Below are 21,845 nucleotides of genomic sequence, written 5' to 3'. Positions count from 1 at the left end.
ATGGTCAAGGAGATGATCAAGGGGAGGAAAAGTAAGAGGAAAATTGCAGAAGGCAATCACTCTGATCAGAGGGAGAAGATGAATAACAGTATCCTAAACCAATGTGATGCTCTAAGTTTTCTACGACAAGCAATTTGTCTGTTCACACTGAAAACAAAAATGTAGCCTGGCACAGCACAATGACAGTCAATTATAACATTATAGTTGTTTAATGGACAACTATAAGGAGCAAGATTTTGAAACAATGACATTTCTGTGTGGGCAGGGCTACATGTATACATGTGATCAGCTAATTTCCTGTTGCTTGTTGGGGCTTGTTAGGGCTTGTTAGAGAGAACATTACATGGAAGAGATACCTTTTTATCACTTTAAGTCATTCTTTTTTATTGACAATTCCATGTGATATCTGTTCAGATTAATGCATACTAAAATTCTACACAATCTTTTGTCTAAATAAATTGAAAATAATAACACTTATATTTAGGCATCACAAAATTATATTCATTTTAAGATCTGCTAAAGATTACATTGAACAGTGTTCTTAAATTATTAGTGTTTTTAAAGATTAACTTTAAGTGAGCGTTAGAAGTTGTTAAAGGTAATCAAAATGAAAAATAGTGAACGATTAATTAAACTTTATCAACAGATTTACACTACCATTCAAATGTTGACGTTGTTATAGTGTAATTACATAAAATATTACTAAGTAATATTGATTAACTAGCCTACATATGCTTACTATAGGGTTATGTTTAGGGTTAGTTACTTGTAATTGTGCATAATGTGCTATTATTACAAAAGTAATTCAGCAGTTTTCAACACTGATAATAATTACTGTTTCTTGAGCACCAAATCAGCATATTAGAATGATTTCTGAAGGATTATGTGACACTGGAGACTGGAGTAATGATGCTGAAAATACAGCTTTGTCATCACAGGAATAAATTACATTTTTAAATATATTCAAATAGAAAGAGTTATTTTGAACTGTAATAATCTTTCACAATATGACTGTTTAACTGTATTTTTGATCAAATAAATGCAGCCTTGTTGATCTGAAGAGACTAAGAAAACTATTTTTTAATCTTATCCAAGACTTTTGAATAGTAGTATGAATGGTTTAAAAATATCTTATATCGGCAGATTACCAATAAGGTCCCAATATATAGTACATCCCTACAGTAAATGATGACAGTAAATGCTGACTTTCATTTTGGGGCAATACAATCCCTTTAAAGAACAGAAACAAAATAACCAAGGAAGGTGTGAGAGGAAAGTGAACAAAGGAAGGAAGAGAGAGGGAAACGGACTGGGAAAAATGTGTCCGGTCACTCGACAAGCACAGAACAGAAAAAGAGAGGGAGAAAAGGAAGAGGTGGCAGAAAGCAGTACCTCTTCCTGGCGATTGCTGGCGTGCCCCAAGGAGAGGGCAGCGAGGTCTCGTGAGTCAAGCAGGGGGGCACCTGCTCGGCACGACTACAACGATTCAAACACACGGACACGCGGAGTCACGACCAAACAATCAACATATAGACAGACCAGACGTTCACACAGCCATACAAACACAAACAGCAGGTCCATACCACACACACCCAGCGTGTGCAGCCAGGCAATGCCAGAGGTTAAGAGAGACAAAGAAATGAGAAAAGAGCAAGAGAGGGAGGCAGTTAGCTCCTGTTGAATTACAGCTCAAGGCACAGCACATAGAAATTAGAAGAACTACAGATCATGCAAATCTAACAAAAACACAAGCCCAAAGCACAGCTACACTCAGATAACATGACTAACGACAAAGATACATTAATGCAGTATTTCTCAACTGGTGGGCCGCAATGTACAGTCAAAGAAACGACAACAAATGTAATCCTACATTTTTCTGATGCGAGACTTAATTTTGAAAGACGTTCGTGAAAGCTAATCACATTTCTGTCAGAGTGCCTGAGAAGAACGTTCTCCCGATTCAGTATCTGCGGTCAGATGTGTACATTTTTATGTGTAAAATGTACTCAACTGAATCACTCGAGATGACCATCCTCACTAAAGTCCTATTAAAATGTCTCAATAAAAGTGAACTGCTCCCATGAAAAGATGGATTTCATTTTCTTTTTTCAGCCATGTTACTGATATCTCACCAAAAAACATCGACCCTTTCTATCCATTAAGAAAAGACAACTTCCATTTATACACACCTGTCAAATGAGTCGGTGGCCATCTTGTACAGGTAGATGAACAGCTTGCTGCAGTGCTTGAGTGTGGGACACACGTTTTCTGCAGGTATGATCTCATCCTCCAGTAACCGTTGGAATGGCTGGGCATTTGAAGGGAAGACAGTTGCTGGACCAGCTTTCTTAGCATCAGAAAAACATCCCAAAAGTCGCACTGCATCGGCCAGCTTCTCGTACTGGATCTCAGTGCGAAAGAAGTGCGAGTTGGCAGGGTCATAACGCATGGCTGCTGTTAGAGTGCAGAATACGGTGTGTAGAAGTTCGAAGACTTTGTTCTGGTTGACCTTCTCCCAGCCGCTGACAGGTGGAGAACAGAGAGAACGCTCCATGGCAACCAGCAGTGAGGTCACGTACACAAAGCCGCCCACCTTGCGGAAGACGGTGCGTGTACGGTGGTTCTCGCGCAGCACAGCCAGCAAAGCCTAATGAGAAACAAAGTTTGTCAAGTGAATTCTAATTTAAATCATACGGATGGAAGTTAATTGTGCAACAAGGATGCTCCTCACTATACAACTATTTAAAAGTTTGGATTCAGTAAAAAAAAAATATTTTCCTTTTTTTTTCCAAAGAAATTATATTTTATTCAACAAGGATGCATTCAATTGATTGAAAGTGACAGAAATCTTTTGTAATGGCTTTACTATTTTGAGCAAATGCTGTTCTTTTTTGACCTTCTAAAAATGGAAAATACTGTACTATGGTTTTCACAAAGATATTAGGGGCAGCACAACTGTTTTCAACACTAAATTGTGCATCAAAGAAAGAAAGTGATTTAAGTGAATACCATGTGTTAGATTTAAGAATGTAGGGAAATATAAGTCAATATATGCAAACTAATATATCATATGGCTTTTATATATTATATTATATAACATAGAATATCAATGTACCAAAATTTTATTTACCAAACTGAAACATTTTGATCAGTAGGTCTCTCATTGAGATGGTCCTCACTGCAGAACACGAAATCCAGGGGGAGGAGTTGGATCCAGATCCAACTCCTCCCACCTTACATGTACCTAAACCTACCCATCTCCACCCCCTGATCCCTAAACCCACCCCTAAACCTACCAATCTCCACCCCTTAGTTCTGGATCCAACTGGATCTTGTGTACTGCAGTGAGGTGCTACTGCTCTCATTTGGCAAAACACTGCAGTTGTTCAATAAAACTTTGCAACATTCATTTCAATGCGCGGATATTCTTTCCCACATTTGTTCCATTGTCACCTGCACCTGTAACCAACTTGGGCTGCATGTGCACACTTATTTCTTCTCAGAGTTATGAATGTGCCTCACCCGCAGAATGTCAGTTTTGAGCTGTAGTTCTGTTGACGGTGCGGAGTGCATAAGGCCGAGCAGAGTGCCCATGTCATCATCTCCAGAAGACGACAGCACCAGCTGCTGAATGATCATCAGAGCATGCTCACGACACTGACGATACTTCACAATGTTGTGCACGCACCGTGCTCCGCCAAACTCACGGAACAAACCTGAGAGATTGAGATTTTATTGTTAAAAATTCATCTGAGTATTATATAAGCTTGGAGACAAGCAATTTTGTGTTCCAGATTCAACTTTATAGCTTGGCAAGATCTTTAATGTATTGTTTGTGTAAATATCAGACACATCAAGACTGGGCTGTAGTGAGATTTAGTAATGACTGATCACCTCACTGGCAGTGCCACGTTTAGAATTACTCACTTTAGTCATTTTCTGCAACAAAACCATTCTGATTGGCTACCAATGAATAAAGCATGAGAACATCTGTGAGAGAGAGCATTCTGAGACTATCAGCAGTCATGATACAGAAGAGAAATGATTACAGAGCTGAAGTTAAGAGTGTTCCTTAACCAGAGACCTGACTCAGCACCGAGAGTGAGACTACTGCAGGGCCTGAGAGCAAGAAAATGAATTTTGACTCGTCCCTGAGTGCATAAAAAAGGAAAAACTGGAGCACAATAATGCAATTATAATAAAAGCCTAAGAGGTTCACTGGAAAGTTGAAAAAAAAAAGGCAATGTCAATCTTGTATTTCTGTTTTAGGCCCCATGAAAGCAAAACATTTCTTTTTTGGCTTTGTGTCCATGTCTATTAGCTTTGACACATCTATGCTAGTGTACTGCTAAACGTTTATGAAATTTACCTAGCAGATCTTCCACATTTAAAAAAGAAGATATTTTCTTCTTACAAAATGTTAAAAAAAAAAATACTAATGACTCCTCCTGCACAACACAAATTTTTGTCCAATCAAATGCTCTGGAGAATGAAAATGACTCTCCCCCTAATACCACCAGCAACTAAGTAGGAAGTAGCAAATGATGGTTTACAGCTGTGATGCAGCTAAAGCCTAATGACTATTTTAAAGGAAAAAGGGACGATCACCTCAATTTTCTGCCAAAACTTATGGAAGCTTATTTTCTTAAAACTGTGATTGTCTTCAAAGTACTTACATGAATTATACAAAGATAAAACAGTACAAAAAAATCTCTTTATGAGGACAACTCTTCCTTTCTAGAGAGATGAACTTTCAGTTACACATTACTACAATAATACCAAACGTTAACAAAAACACAAGGTGTTTCTTCATTTGGAGTTTGTTTTGAGAGTTCAAAAAAGCTTGCCAAACTTTTCAGGAAAGTTCGCTTCGGCTGGTAAACACCTTTATTCTACCATTGGTCCACTCCGATAACGTAACAGGTAGGTGTGCGCTGAGGCTCCGCCTTCTTTCTCGTGGAAATCTTTTCCAATTAATTTCTCCTCACGAGTCCGTTGAGATCAGATGTGACCCACGAGTGATTCAGGGCCTTAAATCATGGGCTTTGCAATTCTGCGTAAATCTGCAGAGTTTTCTAGACAGATGCAGTGTGGCCCTGATTATGAACAAAAGTAGCTAAAGAGGAAGAGACATGACACCAAAACTACTGAGTCGTTCTAAATCCATGCCTACAGCTCACCATTTCCTCTTTCAAAACCCAGCAAGTTGGAGCCCAATTCCATTCCCCTCTCTCTATACCTTCCTATCTCAGAAAGGCCAAAAATGTAACTTTGAAAAAAGAAAAAAGGAGTCAAAGTAAATCCTTCACTGAGATCCCGTTCAAGGAAACAGCTGTGCAACACATTTACCTGCATTGGTGTTCGAGCCTTGCAAGAGTACTGTAAGTGTCTCCATGACAAGCCAGGCAAGCTGCTTTTGCTCTTCAGCCACATTGTTCTTGGCATCACCTGACCACAGTGAGCGGGAGCAGTAAACAAAGAATGCAATTAAAACCATTATCAGCACTGTAATTGTTAACTAAATACAAAACTGAAACTTATACAAAGTGTTAACTGAAATAAAGCTGAAATAAAATAAAATATAGATATTATATGAAAAACTTAAAACTTGACAAAAAAACTAAAATCTGAATTGTTGTTCTGGCAACTAGCTGAAATAAAAGTTTAAGTACTAAAATTACTAAAACTTAAATTTAAAAAAATCAAACAAAATATAAATATTAAAAGAAATGACATTTTAATAAAAGAAATGACAAAATTACTAAACCTTGAAACTGACACTAAAAATCTGAAAGAAAAAAACTCAAATATAAATATGATAAGTAATTCAATATTATAACAAACACTATATATACTATATATACTGTATATGTGTGTGTGTGTTATTCGTAATTATTTAAATGTAGTTTACAAAAGTGTTACCCTGCTCGACATGGGCTTGCGTTGGGTCTTTCAACAGCGCTGCATATTTGTGGAGCAGGTTAACTAGCACTTCTAGCAGTCCAACTTCACGGAAGACATCACTGAAGACAGGATGGTGGCGCCCAAGCTTGAGAAGAGTGCGAGTGGCTGTGATGCTGCATCCATAAGAAGTGCTTGACTTTAATAGCACGCTAACGCTAAAAAGCTCTTTGCATGGTACGTAATTAAGCCCGAAGACAACAAACTCCAGCAGCTCAAAGTACTTGGACTGCACCTCCGGTAGCTTTGTTACTCGCTCTGCAAACTGTGACAGTGCATGCTGCGCCTCTAAGATGAAATAGTTGGCGTAGTCGGCAGCATAGATATTGGCGATGGCTTCAAGGATCATACGTGCTAATCGACCACTCTTTGCCTTCAAGAAGGCATTCTGAAGCACAGAAAAAGCATGGATGTTCCTGACCGTGTGGCCTGAAAAGAAAAATCAAACTATTAAGTAAACGGTTCATGGACAATGAAAAAATAAAATAAAATACATTATTCAAAATGACTCCCGTTTTGTTTCATAGAAGAAAGAAAGTCATACAGGTTTCGAACAACATGATGTTGAGTAAATAACAAAAGTTTGTGTTATTAGTTTAACACCACATACAGTAATCCTAATGACAGTATGAAACTGTAGAAACTCCCGTGACCTTTGGTGGACTCTTGCATAGCTAGTAACACACAACCTCACATATTTTCATTTCCTCTTCATCTGTGCGCAGATTCCGCAGAAGTCTATATTCATGACAACTTTTAAATAATTATGTTGTAAACAAGATGTCAGTAACATATAGTAGCACATAACACTCAAAACAGTGTTGTAGTCAAGACCAGCTCATTCAAGTCCGAGACTAAGACCAGAAGGGGGTCGAGTTCAAGTCAAGACCAAATCCACAACAAGACCAAGACCATGACCATGAAAATAGGGTCTTGAGTCGAGGACCAAGACCAAAAAAATATTTTCTTGGACTCAGATTCAAAGCCCATTTATTCATAGTCTTGACTTGACTCAACCCGCTTCTGGTCTCGGTCTTGACTCAGACTCGAATGAGCTGGTCTCAACTACAACACTGCTGAATAGCCTCCAAAAGCGAATAGGAGGATGTCCTTGCTGCATTTTTCTGGGATATCTCTTTGCACTAAATTAATTACTGATATTTATTGCTTCATTGGCTCTTTCTGAAATCATTATGCTCTTTAACTAAGCTTCAAGAAAAACATACCGTATGCAATATTAACTAAGAACACCCAACCATCATATGATTACAGAGCAACACAAGTCAGTCCTCCAACCCTTAAAAACAAATTCTTGTGCATTCAACCTTTATGAACCCTCACTGCAATAAGCGATAATGCTGGCTGCATGAAAATGCCAAACTACAAAGTAGGGAAGAAACTATCTCTGTGATTGGCTTGTTGGAAAAGAGAAGTCTTGATGTGACTGGGTGCATAAACAACATTATCTTGCGCCATTATTTTAATTACAGCATTTAATGGCTCTTGGCGAGGCATAAGACAAGCCAAACAAATAACCTAACCAGATTACACAGTAGGTGTCAGCCGTTTGCCTCCTTCTGACCAATTAATGCCATTTACAGCCAGTGAACACTAATGTTTTAATTCTCCCTCAGAAACCACAGGCCCTTCTTCTCCCTGCGTGACTAAAAGAGCAATCTAGCTAACGAAGGGAGGCAGAAGCAGACATAGATGAGGACGTTAATATGAAAATGCAGAGAGGAAGAATACCGCTAATCTCTCACTTCAGGATATACTACTAATCTTCTCACTTAAATCTCTTGGTTCTGACAGTCATTGATTACAGCTTGGTTAATTCATCCTGCCAGTTCTTAAAAAAAGGTTTGACCGTAATGCCCATAAATCTTCAAATCTAATCTAATCTAATCTAAAATAAAATAAAAATAAATAAAATATTTTTTAGAGAACCACAGTAATAAAATGTGCATTATAGATGAAATTGTCATTTGAATTTCTTTGTTGGTTAGAATAAAAATCCCAGCTGATGCAAAAATGTGAATGATTGCAAATATAGAAGCACACTAAATCTCTAAAGTATTTTACTAATACAGGCCACTTAAGCCTCAACATTACACACTTGCCATCTGAATCCTGTAAAGACCTCAATTTCACAATGTTTCCTGGCCGAAGTTCAACATACCCCGGAATTTCACATCACCAACTTTCACACCCAGCTGTGCTGTGACATAAGTTAAGAGTCAAGTGGATGTTATTTTACAGAGGGCTAACCTTTCCCAGAAGGCTGTGGAACCACAAAACCTGGAAGCAGGAAGGGTGCTCCAGTGGTGAGACCAGCTGGCTTCAGCTCACTGACACCGTATGTGGTCAGAGCGGTCACCAGGTTCACCAGGTCCTTTAGAGCATCTTTGGCTTCATCCTCTTTGGCCTGCTCCAACCTAAGATGTACAGCAATTATATCAGAGAATCTCACTATTCATACATATCAGAAATTAAAATGACTATACTGCCTCTTATTGCCTTTAAATAACTAATCTAAACTATCATTTTTAAGCAAACCCTTTAAGTAAACCTACAAGAAAGATAATAACTCAAAAACACTACAGTTTAAAAATATATGGTATTTTATTTTTTTATGAATACTTGTCTTTATCAAGGAACCATTAAATTGATCAAAAGATACATTGAAGACAATTATAATTTAAAATAAATAAATAATAAATTATAATTCCATTTCAAACAAATACCGGTCTTAAGAACTTTAAAGAGAACTTTAAAACGTTACAGAGATAACAGGAAAATAATGCAACAAAGTTTGTTTTCAGAAGAAAAAAGCGTCACAGTCCAGCTTAAGTAAGCTCAGTAATGTTTCATTTTGTTGTAAAAAAGTTATTCATTTAGTTCATTTATATATATACAGTATATAGCTGCTCTGGAGAAAACCGTGATGTCATCGTCCAGCTCAGTTCAGTTCTCATATAATGGTGTCAATGCAGGCAGATCAATATTATTGTTGAATATTAAATTAAATGTTAAATTGTATTTCCCCAACTAAGCAAGCCAAAAGCCAATGGCAACAAAGGTGAAAAAAGGCGAAAAAGGTGACATAGAGTGCATAAGAGACATATTTTCAAATGAAAAACAAAAGATCTGCACTCGCTTGTGTCTTCTTTATGAATTATTCTTTTATTTTCTTTTTTCTATGCAACAAAGCACATATAGATCAATAAAATGATTTGGCAATCAGCCTTCTTCAGTGAATCTCTCATTATAAGAGACTTAATTCAAAAACATTAAAAAAATCTTACCGACCCCAAAAGTTTGAACTGTAGTGTACATGGACATGGAATATAGATATATTTGGTAAGGAGCCATGTAGTAAGAGGGATAATGTACAGTCATCTGATCATTACTGCAAAATAACCATCTTCCTGTCTGGGTTTATTTTTAGACAATGACCGCACATTACCGTTCACATTTAAACCCTGAAGATTTAAATGTGCAATAAATAATTACCTGATCATAAGATCTATGAGGAAGGTGTAGCCCTGACACATGCGGAAGTCATCCAGCAGTATCTGAGAGACATCACTGGAGTCCTTCAAGAAACAGGAGAGGCCAGCAAACATCTCCACAATCTCCAGAGGAGAGAGGTCATCTGACTGCTGCATGTTCTGGATGCACGTCGACAAGCACTCTTTCTCTGCAAGAACAAATAGTGTCAAGTTGGTTGTGAATTTCATAAACCAATACATTTTGTCTAAAAACAACAGACCACATTCACATATTTTAAAGGTGGCATTCGAAAGAAAGTTTTTTATATTAGACTCTTAAGGGCTGAAATTTGAATGCTTCTCTATTAATTGCAAAGCAATTTCTGACAAGAGCGCATGCAACCCCCAGACATTGACCTCTAAAAACACTAAATGCACAATAGTGACAGTTAAATGGTTAAGTAAGGTTAAAATGTTACTAGGGTTCATAAGATGTCAGCAGTAAAACATTCTCAGTATTATGCATCCATGCACAGCAACGGCAGAGAACCACAGTGAAAGAAGTTGGCAGTTAAATCATCACCGTGGATGTACTTGACGACATTGACGCTGAGGCCGTATCTGGAGATGGTGGTGAGCACCTCTCCCGCGCTCTTCCTCCAGGGTAGGTTGTGGGGGGGGCACCAGGAGGTGATGGCACTGAAGAGCAGCTGTAGATCATCCTTCTGGGCCAGCTCCTCTGCCGGAGACACGAAACTGCACAGCTTCACTAAGATCTGAGGAGGACAACCAGAAGAGAAAGTCACGGTTGGTGTCAAAGCGTGTCTTTTATGGGTATTTTGTGGAGAAAATGCTGTTCCTAAAGACACACAGACCTGGACAAAGACTTTCTGTAGAAGAGCTCTGCGGTCGCCCAGAGGAAGCTCGGTCTGGGTAGCGGCAGGAACCTCGGGCATGTGGGGCAGGTCAAAAAACAAATATAGGCATTTGACCAGCGTCGAGGGCACCGACATGGTGGTCATACAGTCCACAGTTTTCTGCAGAAGCAGAGAAGGGGAGGGATTCAAATTCAGATGAGGAGCAGATCATGGTTTTTTTCTCCATTCAAGCACTGACTAATGCAAATAACTGGCAAACTGTTTCATATTTCACAATTCTGGTAACAGATCTAACTGACCCCAAACCTGACTCAAATTACAAAAAAATAACTTTGTCTAAATCCACAATAAACTAGGTGAATTGATGAAAAGCTAGAGGATATAAGTCTTGTTTGTTTTTTGTTGTTTTGCATCTCACTACACAGTTCTGGGTCTCAGGTGAAACCCTGATAACCATATAACGGTAGGCCAGTGACATCATCATCCTCACTCTGCTCTAAAGGGGCTCAGGTGGACGTGACTGAAAGGAAATGCTGCAGGTGGGTCAGAGCTTCACTTTTCCCTGCCATGTCGCCTCTGACACTAATCAGAGCAGGATCCTGTTACCAGTGCCAATGAAACACTGAAGTGAGAGGATCAAATCCCATCAGACGCTTTTAAGGCAAGTCAGGAAGTTATAGGATTTAGCTCAATCTAGCCAATGATTCTCTCTCTCGTGTATAGCCCAAACACTTTTTTTCATTGCAGATCCAGTCTGAACCAGTGTGTGCAAAGGCTACCACACAAAAACAAGTCTCCTCACAATAGATCAGAAACGGCCATTATTAAGTTCTCAAGAAACACTTCTCATTTTTGTCAATGTTGAAAACAGGTCAATATTTTGATGGAAATAAATAATCATTCATATTTTTCAGGATGAATAAAAAGTTTAAAAGAACAGCATTTATTTGAAACAGATATTTTTTTCTTTAATATCTCTTTTGATCAATTTAATGTTAAATAAAAGTATTAACTTATTTAAAAAGGAAAAAAAAAATGGAAAAAAATCTTACTGAGGCCAAACTTTTGAACGATAGGGTAGTTATTATAGTTAACTTTCTTGGTGTGAATGGGTCTTAAGACAAGGCCAAAGAATCCCAGCAGTGCCAAACTTTAATGGAGGTTCCATTACATCCACTGCTTTCATAAGAAAGCAAAAAAACAGAAGAGACTCATCACTTCTGCATTTTCATTCCAGGAAACATACTACGTGAACAAAAAAAAACCCAAACCACTCTCTCAGTCAAAACAAATCACCTTCTCTTTAGTAAAATCAATGAAAATCAATCTTTTACATTCAAATAAGAGTTGTTGAAGAAAAATGAAGGCAGGTTACACTAATAATGCCTCCTATAGCATGCTCTGTGGTAGTTTACCTCAGCACTGAAGCTACGCTAGCAGACGGTGTGAAGTCAAGTCAGTGTACATTGACGATGATGTCAGACAGAAAAACACCAATAGAAGAGGGAAAGAGCAGGAGGATTTCTCACAGGCATCAATGCAAAAGGGGGGAAAAGATGAGACAAGAGACGGCATCCGTGAGGGTGAAATGAGGGTGCATTGGGAATGTAGAGCATGAAGGGCGTCCTTACAGAGAGAAAAGAAAAGACCTTTGTTGTTTCCGAGGGGCGGGGGGTGTTGCCAAGAGCACCAGTTTTTGTCTCCAACTCACAGCTTGGAATACAAACATATTTCACCCCTCGTGTTTCAACATGTTTCACCTCTCAAAACCAGACTACTGCCTGGAAAGAAAATCGTGCAATTAATTCAAGCTCATCCTCTGTTTTATCACAAGGCCTAAATTGTGCCAAATCACTTGGATAAGCATTTCGAGAGAGGTCTGTATTTAGATGGTGGAAATGTGTTTTATGTACTTCAAAGAGCAGCTATGAGATATCAACATTAACACAAGAAAGTGTTTTCATTATGTATTCCACGTAAAGCAAAAAGAGGGTACAAATAGACAGTGCAAGTAAGAGAAAGGCCACAGGAAATCTACATTACTGCATTCCATATTTTTGTGCACAAGTTCTTTTTGAAATGTTATAGAGTAGGGCTGGGCGATATATCGCATGACATTGTTAGGCGCATCTCGTCAGTAAAGCCGGTTCCTTGATTAGTAGTAAATCGCCATCACCTGCTTTCAGATGGAGCGGCATTCACTACAAAGAGCCGTAGTTAACTGACAAGCTGAGCCATATCGCATTAATTATCGTTGTAACTTTGTAGTATTGCCGCTCCATCTGAAAGCAGGTGATGGCGATTTACTACTAATCAAGGAACCGGCTTTACTGACGAAATGCGCCTAACAATGTCATGCGATATATCGCCCAGCCCTATTATAGAGGTAAATTACCCTTAAGGATTCTATGAACCAAAATAAATATTAGAACTGTGGCTAACAACAGACTGGAGGAAGATTATGGAAGACTGGATTTCATTAATTGGCTTAAGTTTGGCACTCAGTGTTGGCAAAACTTAAGCCAATTAATGAGATCCTACCTTATTAAAATAGAAAAACAAACAACTTACACTGCAAAAAAATAACCTTAAAATCACAAGGAGACATGAACATAAATGTCTAATTATAATAGCATGTACACTACCTTTCAAAGGTTTAGGTCAGTAAGACTTTTTTTCCCTTGAAGTTAATACTTTTATTCAGCAATATTTCACTTTCAAATAAACACTGTTGTTTTGAACTTTCTATTCAAAGAATCCTGAAAAAGAAATATTTCACAGTCTTCACAAAAATGTTAAGCAGCACAACTGATAACACTGACTATTCAACACTGATAATAAGAAGAAATGTACCATGTGAATATCATGACCATCGCTGTACCATGGTACTGCCACAGTGCTTTTCATAAAGGATCTAATTAGAAGGGCTTCCATTCTTGTGGGAACAGTAGTAACAACATTCCCATTCAGTCAATACAACAAATGACTATGGGACATCCACAGACAGCCCTTGATGTAATGATACACTGCCAATGATGTAACCATGCCCTTGTTACAGAGTAAGCACACATAGTCGGAAACCATTTCCTTCTACATGACATGGATATACTGTATCCCCCACAATGCACTGCAAAAGATATAGAAAAGCACTAGCTGCTAATGAATAGACTTCACCAGATATTATATATTCTCCTTGTTATGCATAAAATCTACATTGACATTTCCAAAGCGCTCCAAAATCTGAGACACCCTTTGGGCACTTAGTCAAATCTCCCTGACACAATGACCTCCCCTGGACAGGAAACCTGGTGAATGACATCAAAAGCTAGAAATACTTCTGAAGAGCTTTTGATGAGAGCAGGATCAGTCCTTCCTCATCTAATGAATGGCATGACAGGAATATTGTCTGTTTGATCGCAACACGTTGGCCACTCAGCACAGAGAGGAAGTGCTTCAGTGAGAGAAAAACAACTAGTAATTGGAGATCATTTATGTAGAGTGCAACTGTCCACACCTTTTCACAAAGTTCCCTTCAAACAGACCTTCATAAAGTGACCCATGACTTGGTAGTCATGGCCTCAAGCTGTGCAGGCTTGAGCAATCAACAGCTTGAGAAAGGTTCCTCCATGACACCATCCTTACATCGCCACACCAGCAGTGGGGAAGCTGGAAGGCAAGACTTGTGCAAGCATTGTTGGAGAAGCCATCTTTCACTATAGAGTATTTCTCCTCTCTCCAAAATTGACTAAAAACATACTTAAAGAAATTTCAACTAGTCCTTCCGGCTTCCACACGGTCCTCCAGTCTCTCAGTCTAGGAAAAGACAGTGTCCATCTCTGAGAACCGAGACTTGTGTAACTTGAGATAAGGGGTCTTGTTCAGCTGTAAAACTACCATGCACACATTCAACATAGTACACCTTTTTCTAGTATGGACAAGTGCTGGGTGCTGAAAGCCCAAACTAGGATGGCTGATTCCCAAACACAATGCCGTTTATCTTTTTCATACACCAAGGGACAAGGACGGGTCCTCAAAACAAAAAATTGGTAGCTGAAAACTTTGAAGGATGTGGCACACCAAGCCGATGCCTAGTTTTCCATTGTCACTAGTTGGACCCCCATCGATCATGCTGAATTGGAGGTGGTGGCGGAGATCAGTCTGATGAACTGTTCTGCTTAAGACTGGAATACACTACATGACTTTTCAACTCTGAACAGATTTTAAAACACTAGGCATCATACTAGTGTATCATACACTAAACATTGTTTTATTGTTCCAAACCTGTATGAGTTTCTTTCTTCTGTTGAACACAAAAAAGATATTATAAAGAATGCATGTAATCAAACAGTTGACGGTAGCCATTGACTTCCAAAGTAGGAAAAAAATTAGGGCTGGGGGAATCAACGCGTTAATCTTTGCGATTAATTTGAGATGTTTAACGCGTTAAAAAAAAAATAACGCAATTAACGCAGCACTTTTTTTTTTTGCCTCATTTTAATGACTTCCTGTTGCGGCTGCTATTGAAAATGCCGCAAATATGCCGTCCCGCCCCTCCGTGTTCAGCGATCAGGTTTCATTCTCGCGCAGCTTTCATGAGCGGGTCTCTTCCGCCGTTCTGTGTGTGTGTGTGTGTGTGTGTGTGTGTCGGCGCGCTGCTGCGCTCTCTGCTCAATGTTCTGCCCTGTCGTTAACGGCCCAAACGCTCCAGTCACGTACCGATCACGCACTGGAAAAGCAAAGTCCGCTCAAATAAGGTGAAATTTCTAGACTTCTGTTTGCAATAGCCCTACTGAGCTGGTATAGTCATGCTGGGCAACAATGGTAAAATGACCTGCTCTGATCACATGCTCTGGTATTAATAGCTTTGTAGGACTATATTTCATTTTGAAAATTAGTATAAATTTTTTTTATGATTGATTATTTTGATTGATTATTGAAAAATAATAATATATTGATGTTTAATATTATTTTAATATAGGGCTATTTTCTGTTCCTTTTTTTCCCTCTGTTGTTTAATTTAATTAGGTGATTCTAAGTTGAAATATTGATGATTACAAGCTTGCGGGAAATGCAATTAATTGCAATTAATTAGAGCAAATTGTGCAATTAATTAGTTAATTTTTTTTAATCGATTCCCAGCCCTAAAAAAAATACTATGGAAGTCAATAGCTACAGTCAACTGTCTGGTTACCAACATTCTTTAAAATATCATTTATTGTGTGTGTTCAACAGATGAAAGAAATTCATACAGGTTTGGAACAACATGAGGGTGAGCAAATGATGAAAAAAAAATGTATTTCTGGGTGAACTATCCCTTTAAAAACCTCTTTATCTGCATAGATTGGCTTGATGATAATGGTAGCTCCAATGCACCTGTACCCAGGTGAGATTATATTTCATGATGTATTTTATCAAAAGAATTCACATAAAGTTCTAAGAAAACGTTTCATTTTGTTTTCTAGAAATATAAAATTTGGGTAAATAAACACTGAAATCCAAGCGATGTGGGTGGGTAAAACATGTAATGCCAGAATAAAGGAAAATAATGGCTGAATAAAAACAAAATAAATGCTGTTCTTTTGAACTCTCTATTCATCAAAAAAACCTGAAAAAAATTATTACAGTTTCCACCCAAAAAAATTCAGCAGCACGACTGTTTTCAACATTGATAATAAGACTTGTTTCTTGAGAACTAAATAAGCTTATTAGAATGATTTCAGAAGGATCATGTGACACTGAAGACTGGAGTAATGATGCCATTACAGGTATACATCACATTTTAAAATATTTTCAATTATAAATACAATTTATTTTAAATTGTAATAATATTTCACAATATTACAGTTTTTACTGTATTTTTACTGTATTATACTGTATAATAAATGTAGCCATGGTGAACATTACAGACTTCTTTAAAAAACAAACTGTCTCTGTATATATTTTTCTAGTGCTAATCAAATATGTTTTCATGTTTCATGCATCTTGTGATTGTTTCATCTGATGCACATTAAACATACAGACCTGTCCTGAGGAGGCCAGCAGGTTGATGGTGTTCAGAAGCATCCAGCCACGGCTCGCCTCCTCGCTCTGATTTACCTCCAGAAACTGGACAATGGCTCTGCTGGCCGCCTCTGTGGGAGGAGCACACAAACACACACACACACACACACACAAACAGAATCACTGACGCGTTTAACAGTCTGTGCAAGTGGATCAAATCCATTTTCACACGTCAGCTTGTGTGTGACTGGCCTCATCTGGGGAAGGACGCCGAGTCAATTAGAGGTGATGACATGCAGGCGGTTTCGTTTCTCATTCATCCATTGCAGCCTCATTTTGAGATGCAATACTGTGACACCCCAATGAATTCACAAAGGACAAGATTTACTCAGAAGAATATTATTTTCTGCTCCAACAAAAATGTAATTATATCATTTTGTAAAATCCATAGTCATAAAAATACAATAAATTTGACATACAGAATAAATACAATATTATTACGTTATGCGTTTTGTTGCATCAATGCTATGACTACAGTTTGAAAAAAAAAGCAAGTGTTAAACACAAGATGTTTAATAGACGGTATAAAACATACTAAAACGCTTAAGCAATTACTTGTTTCATGACATGCTCGGTCTGGGTTTTGTGAATCTATGCAGCATATGCAGATTACATCACCAAAAATAAACATTACTGTACACCGTGTGCCAAGACAAGCTGCCAACACAGTGTGTGGACAGCAGAGTGACTCTGAGACCAAGCCCAGTCTTCCTCAGTCATAAACACAGCTATTAAAGCAAGACCGGTATAAAGCAGTTATAAACTAGTGATGCACCAAAATTAAAACAACAAATTGTAGTAGAAACATAATTCAGCAAAACTTTGCAATAAGGTTTCATTAGTTAACATTAACTAACTACATTAGATAACATGAACTAACAATGAACAATAGTTCTACAGCATTTACTAATCTTAAAAGTTGTGTCTGTTAACATTAGTTAAAGCACAGTGAACTAAAATTAGCTAATGTTAACAAAGGATAATACATGCTGTAAAAAATATATTGTTCATTGTTAGTTTGTGTTAGTTAATCCATTAATTAATGTTAACAAATGAGACCATATTGTAAAGTGTTACCCATAATTCTGTTATTAAAAAGTGCACATAAGGCAGTTTTTATATTCAATTTAAATGTTTGTATAACTCAGTTTGAGTGTTTATTATTACATAAACGAGAGAAAAAAAGGGTGAGACTTGTTTTAACCCATCGAAAATTGATTGGATCGGGAAAGGTGGGTATAACATATCAGGAAATAGATAGTTGAAGTACCTGTTGATTTATTAGATGCTCTCCGTCTGATCTCAGTCACCATCAACCTGGACACTTGCGTAGTGAACTGCAGCAGGTCTGAAAACTTCTCATTCATGGAGCTCGGTGGAGCATTCCCAAACACCTGTCACACACACACACACAAACACCATTTACAACCTTCTTTTCATGTAGTTCTTTTTTTCTCCTCTACAAAGATGTGGACCTGTTGAGTTAAAGCTGAGATTTAATCACAGCAATTGCTCCCTTGATGTCTAAAGAGCCGTATGCTCGGTTTGTAGAGTTATTCATCTTTCATTGCAGCAAAGATAAGACATTCACAGGAGCTCTGAAAACTGCCCTTCAGCATTTGGCTCACAGGCCGAGTGTCCAATCAAATTAGTATAAACCACAAACATTCATAAGAGGCGCGCGCAAGACTGCCATGCTTAAATCTATCATGTCAGTCCTCTCACTGTTTGAAGAAATCAAAATCTAGATAGACACTGCGGTATTAATTCTGATGTGCATTGTTTCAGATGGGTCTAAAACACTTAATGAAGTATGACAGCTTTGTAAATAGAGAGCATGTTTCATCTCACTTCTACAAGTGCTCTTAAAATGCATACAGGCTGCAGCAGGTCAGCGCTCTTTCATGCACAATGATGAGGTCATCTACAGTGTTTCTGCATAATCAATGCTGGATGATTAGCACCATCATGCTCTTCTCCAGCCTGTGAGAGTCACTTGATGTCATAACGACTACTTAGCCTTTGTAAATGAAGTAGTCACTGCTGGTTCACTTCTTCTCATTGTTTAAGTTAACATCAAAAGCAAAGTGTGGATCATTTGGTTTAATGACAGGTTTTGGACAAAATCTCTATAGTGATTTAAAAATAAAAGAAGAAAATGTTTTAATGTTCTTGCTTTCAAACAATATACAGACTGATTATGGCATATACATGTACACTACCTTTCAAAAGTTTAAAGATTTTTTTGATGTTTTTGAAAGAAGTCTCTTATGCCCACCAATCCTGCATTCATTTCAATCAGAAATACATCAAATACAGTAAAAATAGTAATATTGTGAAATATTACAATTTAAAATAACTGTTTTCTATTTTAAAATGTATTTTATTCCTGTGATCAAAGCTGAATTTTCAGCATCATTACTCCAGTGTCACACGATCCTTCAGAAATCATTCTAATATGATGATTTGGTGCTCAAGAAATATTTCTTCTTATTATTAATGTTAAAAAGACTACTTAAATACTATTAAAAAAATATTTTAGTGATTGTTTTTTTTTCAGGATTCTTTGATGAATACAATGTTCAAAAGAGGAGAATTTATTTTTCTGCAACAATATAAAAGTCTTTACAATCACTTTTGATCAATTTGATGCATCCTTGTTGTTGAATAAAAGTATTAAATTCTCCCCCAGAAAATTCTTACTGACCACAAACTAGCGAACAGTGGTGTAAAAATGTAGATTTTCAGCAAAAATTATGAAATTTACAGCTGTCAGTCACATTATAGCTTTACAATTTCCAGTTATCAGTGCAATTATAACTAATGATTTCTTGTAATTCTTTCTCTTTTTCAGAAAGAATATTTAATGAAAAACATAATATCATAATCTTAGAATATAAATAAGAATTAAATAGTTTTTTGATAAAGATACGCCGCAAAACAAACTAAATTTATAATAGTTTTATTTAATGGTGGTGCCCGTGAAAATGTCTCTAAACTGACGTTTAATGGTAACAAAACAATAAATAAATAAAAGTCACCACGGGTTACATTTAGCATTAGCAGTGCAATACAATCGTGTCCATTTCACTTGTCACTTCTTTTAATGCATTTTGACTTGAGAGCCTGTATCTTTGTGAATCCCTCTACATTCAGTCTGCCTCTTATGAATAAATCGCATTATCCTGATGCATATTAGGTGATGATGCTGTCTCTTTAAGTAAACAGCTCTCTCTCTTTCTCTCACCCGGTTGAAAACAGGCAGCATCATGTAGAGCTTCTCCTCCTGCTCCTTTTGTGTCATGTGGCGCGGCGGGTGGCAGAGCTCGGAGAAGAGGCGGCGCAGGTGCATGAGTCCCAGCGCGTTGTCCTGCGGGCTGCACTCCTCCTGCCGCGGCCTCCCCATGATCCTCTTCACCATATTCATCTTTAGAGGCTTCTTGAGGCCGAAGCCAGCCCTGAGAGAGCAGACACACAGATAAAAGAGAGGTTTCGTGAAATGGAGGAAATGAAAAGGGGAGGGTGAGGAGGAGGAAAAATAACAAGATGTCAGGGAAATTGATCGTCGACTGTAAAAGTCCACTTCTAATGTGACGTGATATGGTAGCTTCAAATTGCAGATCAAATTCAGCCTGTTTATTTTTTGCAGTGAACTGCTTCTGTCGGAGTTCCTCTAGTGAAGATTCTGCTGCAGGTACAGAAATACTGCAGGACATGCAAACAAAATTGGATCCAAGATATTATTCAGGTTCAGTTCAAGGACACGGTGATAAAGGCAAACTTAACTAAGTATAAAGCAACAAGACTCATATATAACTGTACATACAGACAATTTGTATCACTTTTTTGCCACAAATAGGTCTCGACAGGAGGCCCCTGGGCTATTGGTATACTTCATAAAAATTGTATCAATTGTTTTCTTTCAGTTATTATTATTATTATCATCATTTATGCATTTTATTTCCTGTAATCAAGCATTGCTTTCTGGACAAACAGTGTTGACAAACGGTTATCTTCCTATGTCTTGCTGTGCTCCACACAGTGAGTCATGAATCAGATCCAACTGGGTAATGGTTACAGAATTTAGGGAAAACAAAGAAGCCACACAATAACTTTACATCATCTGCTGAAGCTGGCGAGCACATGGAAAATAGGACACGCATCTGACAGACATTTACTTGAGCCAGTTAGGTGCTGTTATAAAACATTTATGTTTCAGCAATGCCCTCAGCAAAAAGCTTAACATCTGTGAGTTGAAGCAGATTCTTAGACGGGAACAACCGCAGACATCTACAGCAACTGAGAAAGTCAGCAACACTTGAAGGCGGGAAACATGAGACGATCCAGAGCAACACTGACTGCATCCATCTAACTAAAAATACCTGCACTGTATCCAGGCTCCTGAATTTTTGGATACTATTCTATGTAACAAATGGTTATTATTATTATTCTGTGTCTGCTCAGACCACAAGAAAGATTTCATGGCATTGTGATTCAGTAAAATTGTTTTAATAATCCAAAACTGTCCATTCATCCAAGCAGACCAAACTTGAACAATTATAAAGTTGCTAAAATGCCACACCTGGCCCAGGATTGCGGGTATTGTGCATCAATTTATACAATCGCTGCAGGTTTCACGCTTTTAAAGCGGGAAATTCCCACAAACATTTATTCAATTAGCTGGTTGAATGAGCAAATTAATCCACACAGATTATCAGATCAAATCAGTCATTTGAAAACTTTCTGAGAGACATAATTTCACAAACAGCGAGAGTGATTCAACGCTACTGCATCTTCTCACATACTTTCTGAGAGACGGTTTTCTGTGCGCTCTACATAAAATCGCCTCTCAAACAGCTCGCGAGTACCAAACTGAGTGCTTTTTCGCGGCTTATTGCGCTTAAATGGTCAGAAACGCACAAAACTATGTCAAAATGCACATCTTGGCGAGTATTCACAGACACAGAGGGTTATGTCTTAAGTGAACATAAATAGTAGAAAGAAAACACGTGTATCAGTACAATGAATCCCTACATTAGTGCTTAAAGTGACAGCAGCGTAATAAACCTGCTGCAGTCTGTCATTAATGTTAATAAAAGAACAAAAGATAACGAGAAGAATTCATCTATATTTAATGAAACATTCAATTTATTCAATTTCTGTACTGTTCATGTACCTGAATACTGTTAGACCTACCTGAAAAACCTTAAAGGGATAGTTCACTTTGAAATTAAATTTTGGTATGTTTTAGGATCCAAGATGTAGGTGTCTTTGTTTCCGCAGTAGTTTCAATTTTGATATTTTTAGGTCAAACCGTTCTTGTCTGTCAGTTATATAATGCAAGTCTATGGTCACCACCTCAAAGAGCATGCACAGAGTCCAAATTAAACAATTCCCCATCGTAAGTACACATTAATGGCCTAAGACACGAAACGAGCGGTTTGTGTGAGAAAAC

General features: G+C 37.8%; 1 protein-coding gene across 4 annotated transcripts in view; it reads right to left on the bottom strand.

The window, feature by feature from the left end:
* The window catches only part of wdfy3 (WD repeat and FYVE domain containing 3), a 76,889-nt gene that overhangs the window by 42,902 nt on the left and 12,142 nt on the right, over nucleotides 1-21,845 (bottom strand). For 3 of the 4 annotated variants that reach the window (XM_079870398.1, XM_079870396.1, XM_079870397.1), the window contains exons 2-13: nucleotides 19,638-19,848; nucleotides 17,661-17,784; nucleotides 16,352-16,461; nucleotides 10,328-10,489; nucleotides 10,036-10,228; nucleotides 9,475-9,661; nucleotides 8,230-8,396; nucleotides 5,923-6,390; nucleotides 5,350-5,448; nucleotides 3,523-3,716; nucleotides 2,190-2,647; nucleotides 1,393-1,476 (exon numbers count right to left, since the gene is read on the bottom strand). In XM_079870398.1, the coding sequence (XP_079726524.1) occupies nucleotides 1,393-1,476; nucleotides 2,190-2,647; nucleotides 3,523-3,716; nucleotides 5,350-5,448; nucleotides 5,923-6,390; nucleotides 8,230-8,396; nucleotides 9,475-9,661; nucleotides 10,036-10,228; nucleotides 10,328-10,489; nucleotides 16,352-16,461; nucleotides 17,661-17,784; nucleotides 19,638-19,817 (2,426 nt within the window). In that variant the 5' untranslated portion in view covers nucleotides 19,818-19,848. The remainder of the gene's footprint in view (nucleotides 1-1,392; nucleotides 1,477-2,189; nucleotides 2,648-3,522; nucleotides 3,717-5,349; nucleotides 5,449-5,922; nucleotides 6,391-8,229; nucleotides 8,397-9,474; nucleotides 9,662-10,035; nucleotides 10,229-10,327; nucleotides 10,490-16,351; nucleotides 16,462-17,660; nucleotides 17,785-19,637; nucleotides 19,849-21,845) is intronic. The other variant, XM_079870399.1, reaches the window with a different exon arrangement.

This window comes from Squalius cephalus, assembly GCF_949319135.1.
Source record: "Squalius cephalus genome assembly, chromosome: 5".
Taxonomy (NCBI): domain Eukaryota; kingdom Metazoa; phylum Chordata; class Actinopteri; order Cypriniformes; family Leuciscidae; genus Squalius; species Squalius cephalus.
This window is presented reverse-complemented; position numbering and strand designations above follow the sequence as displayed.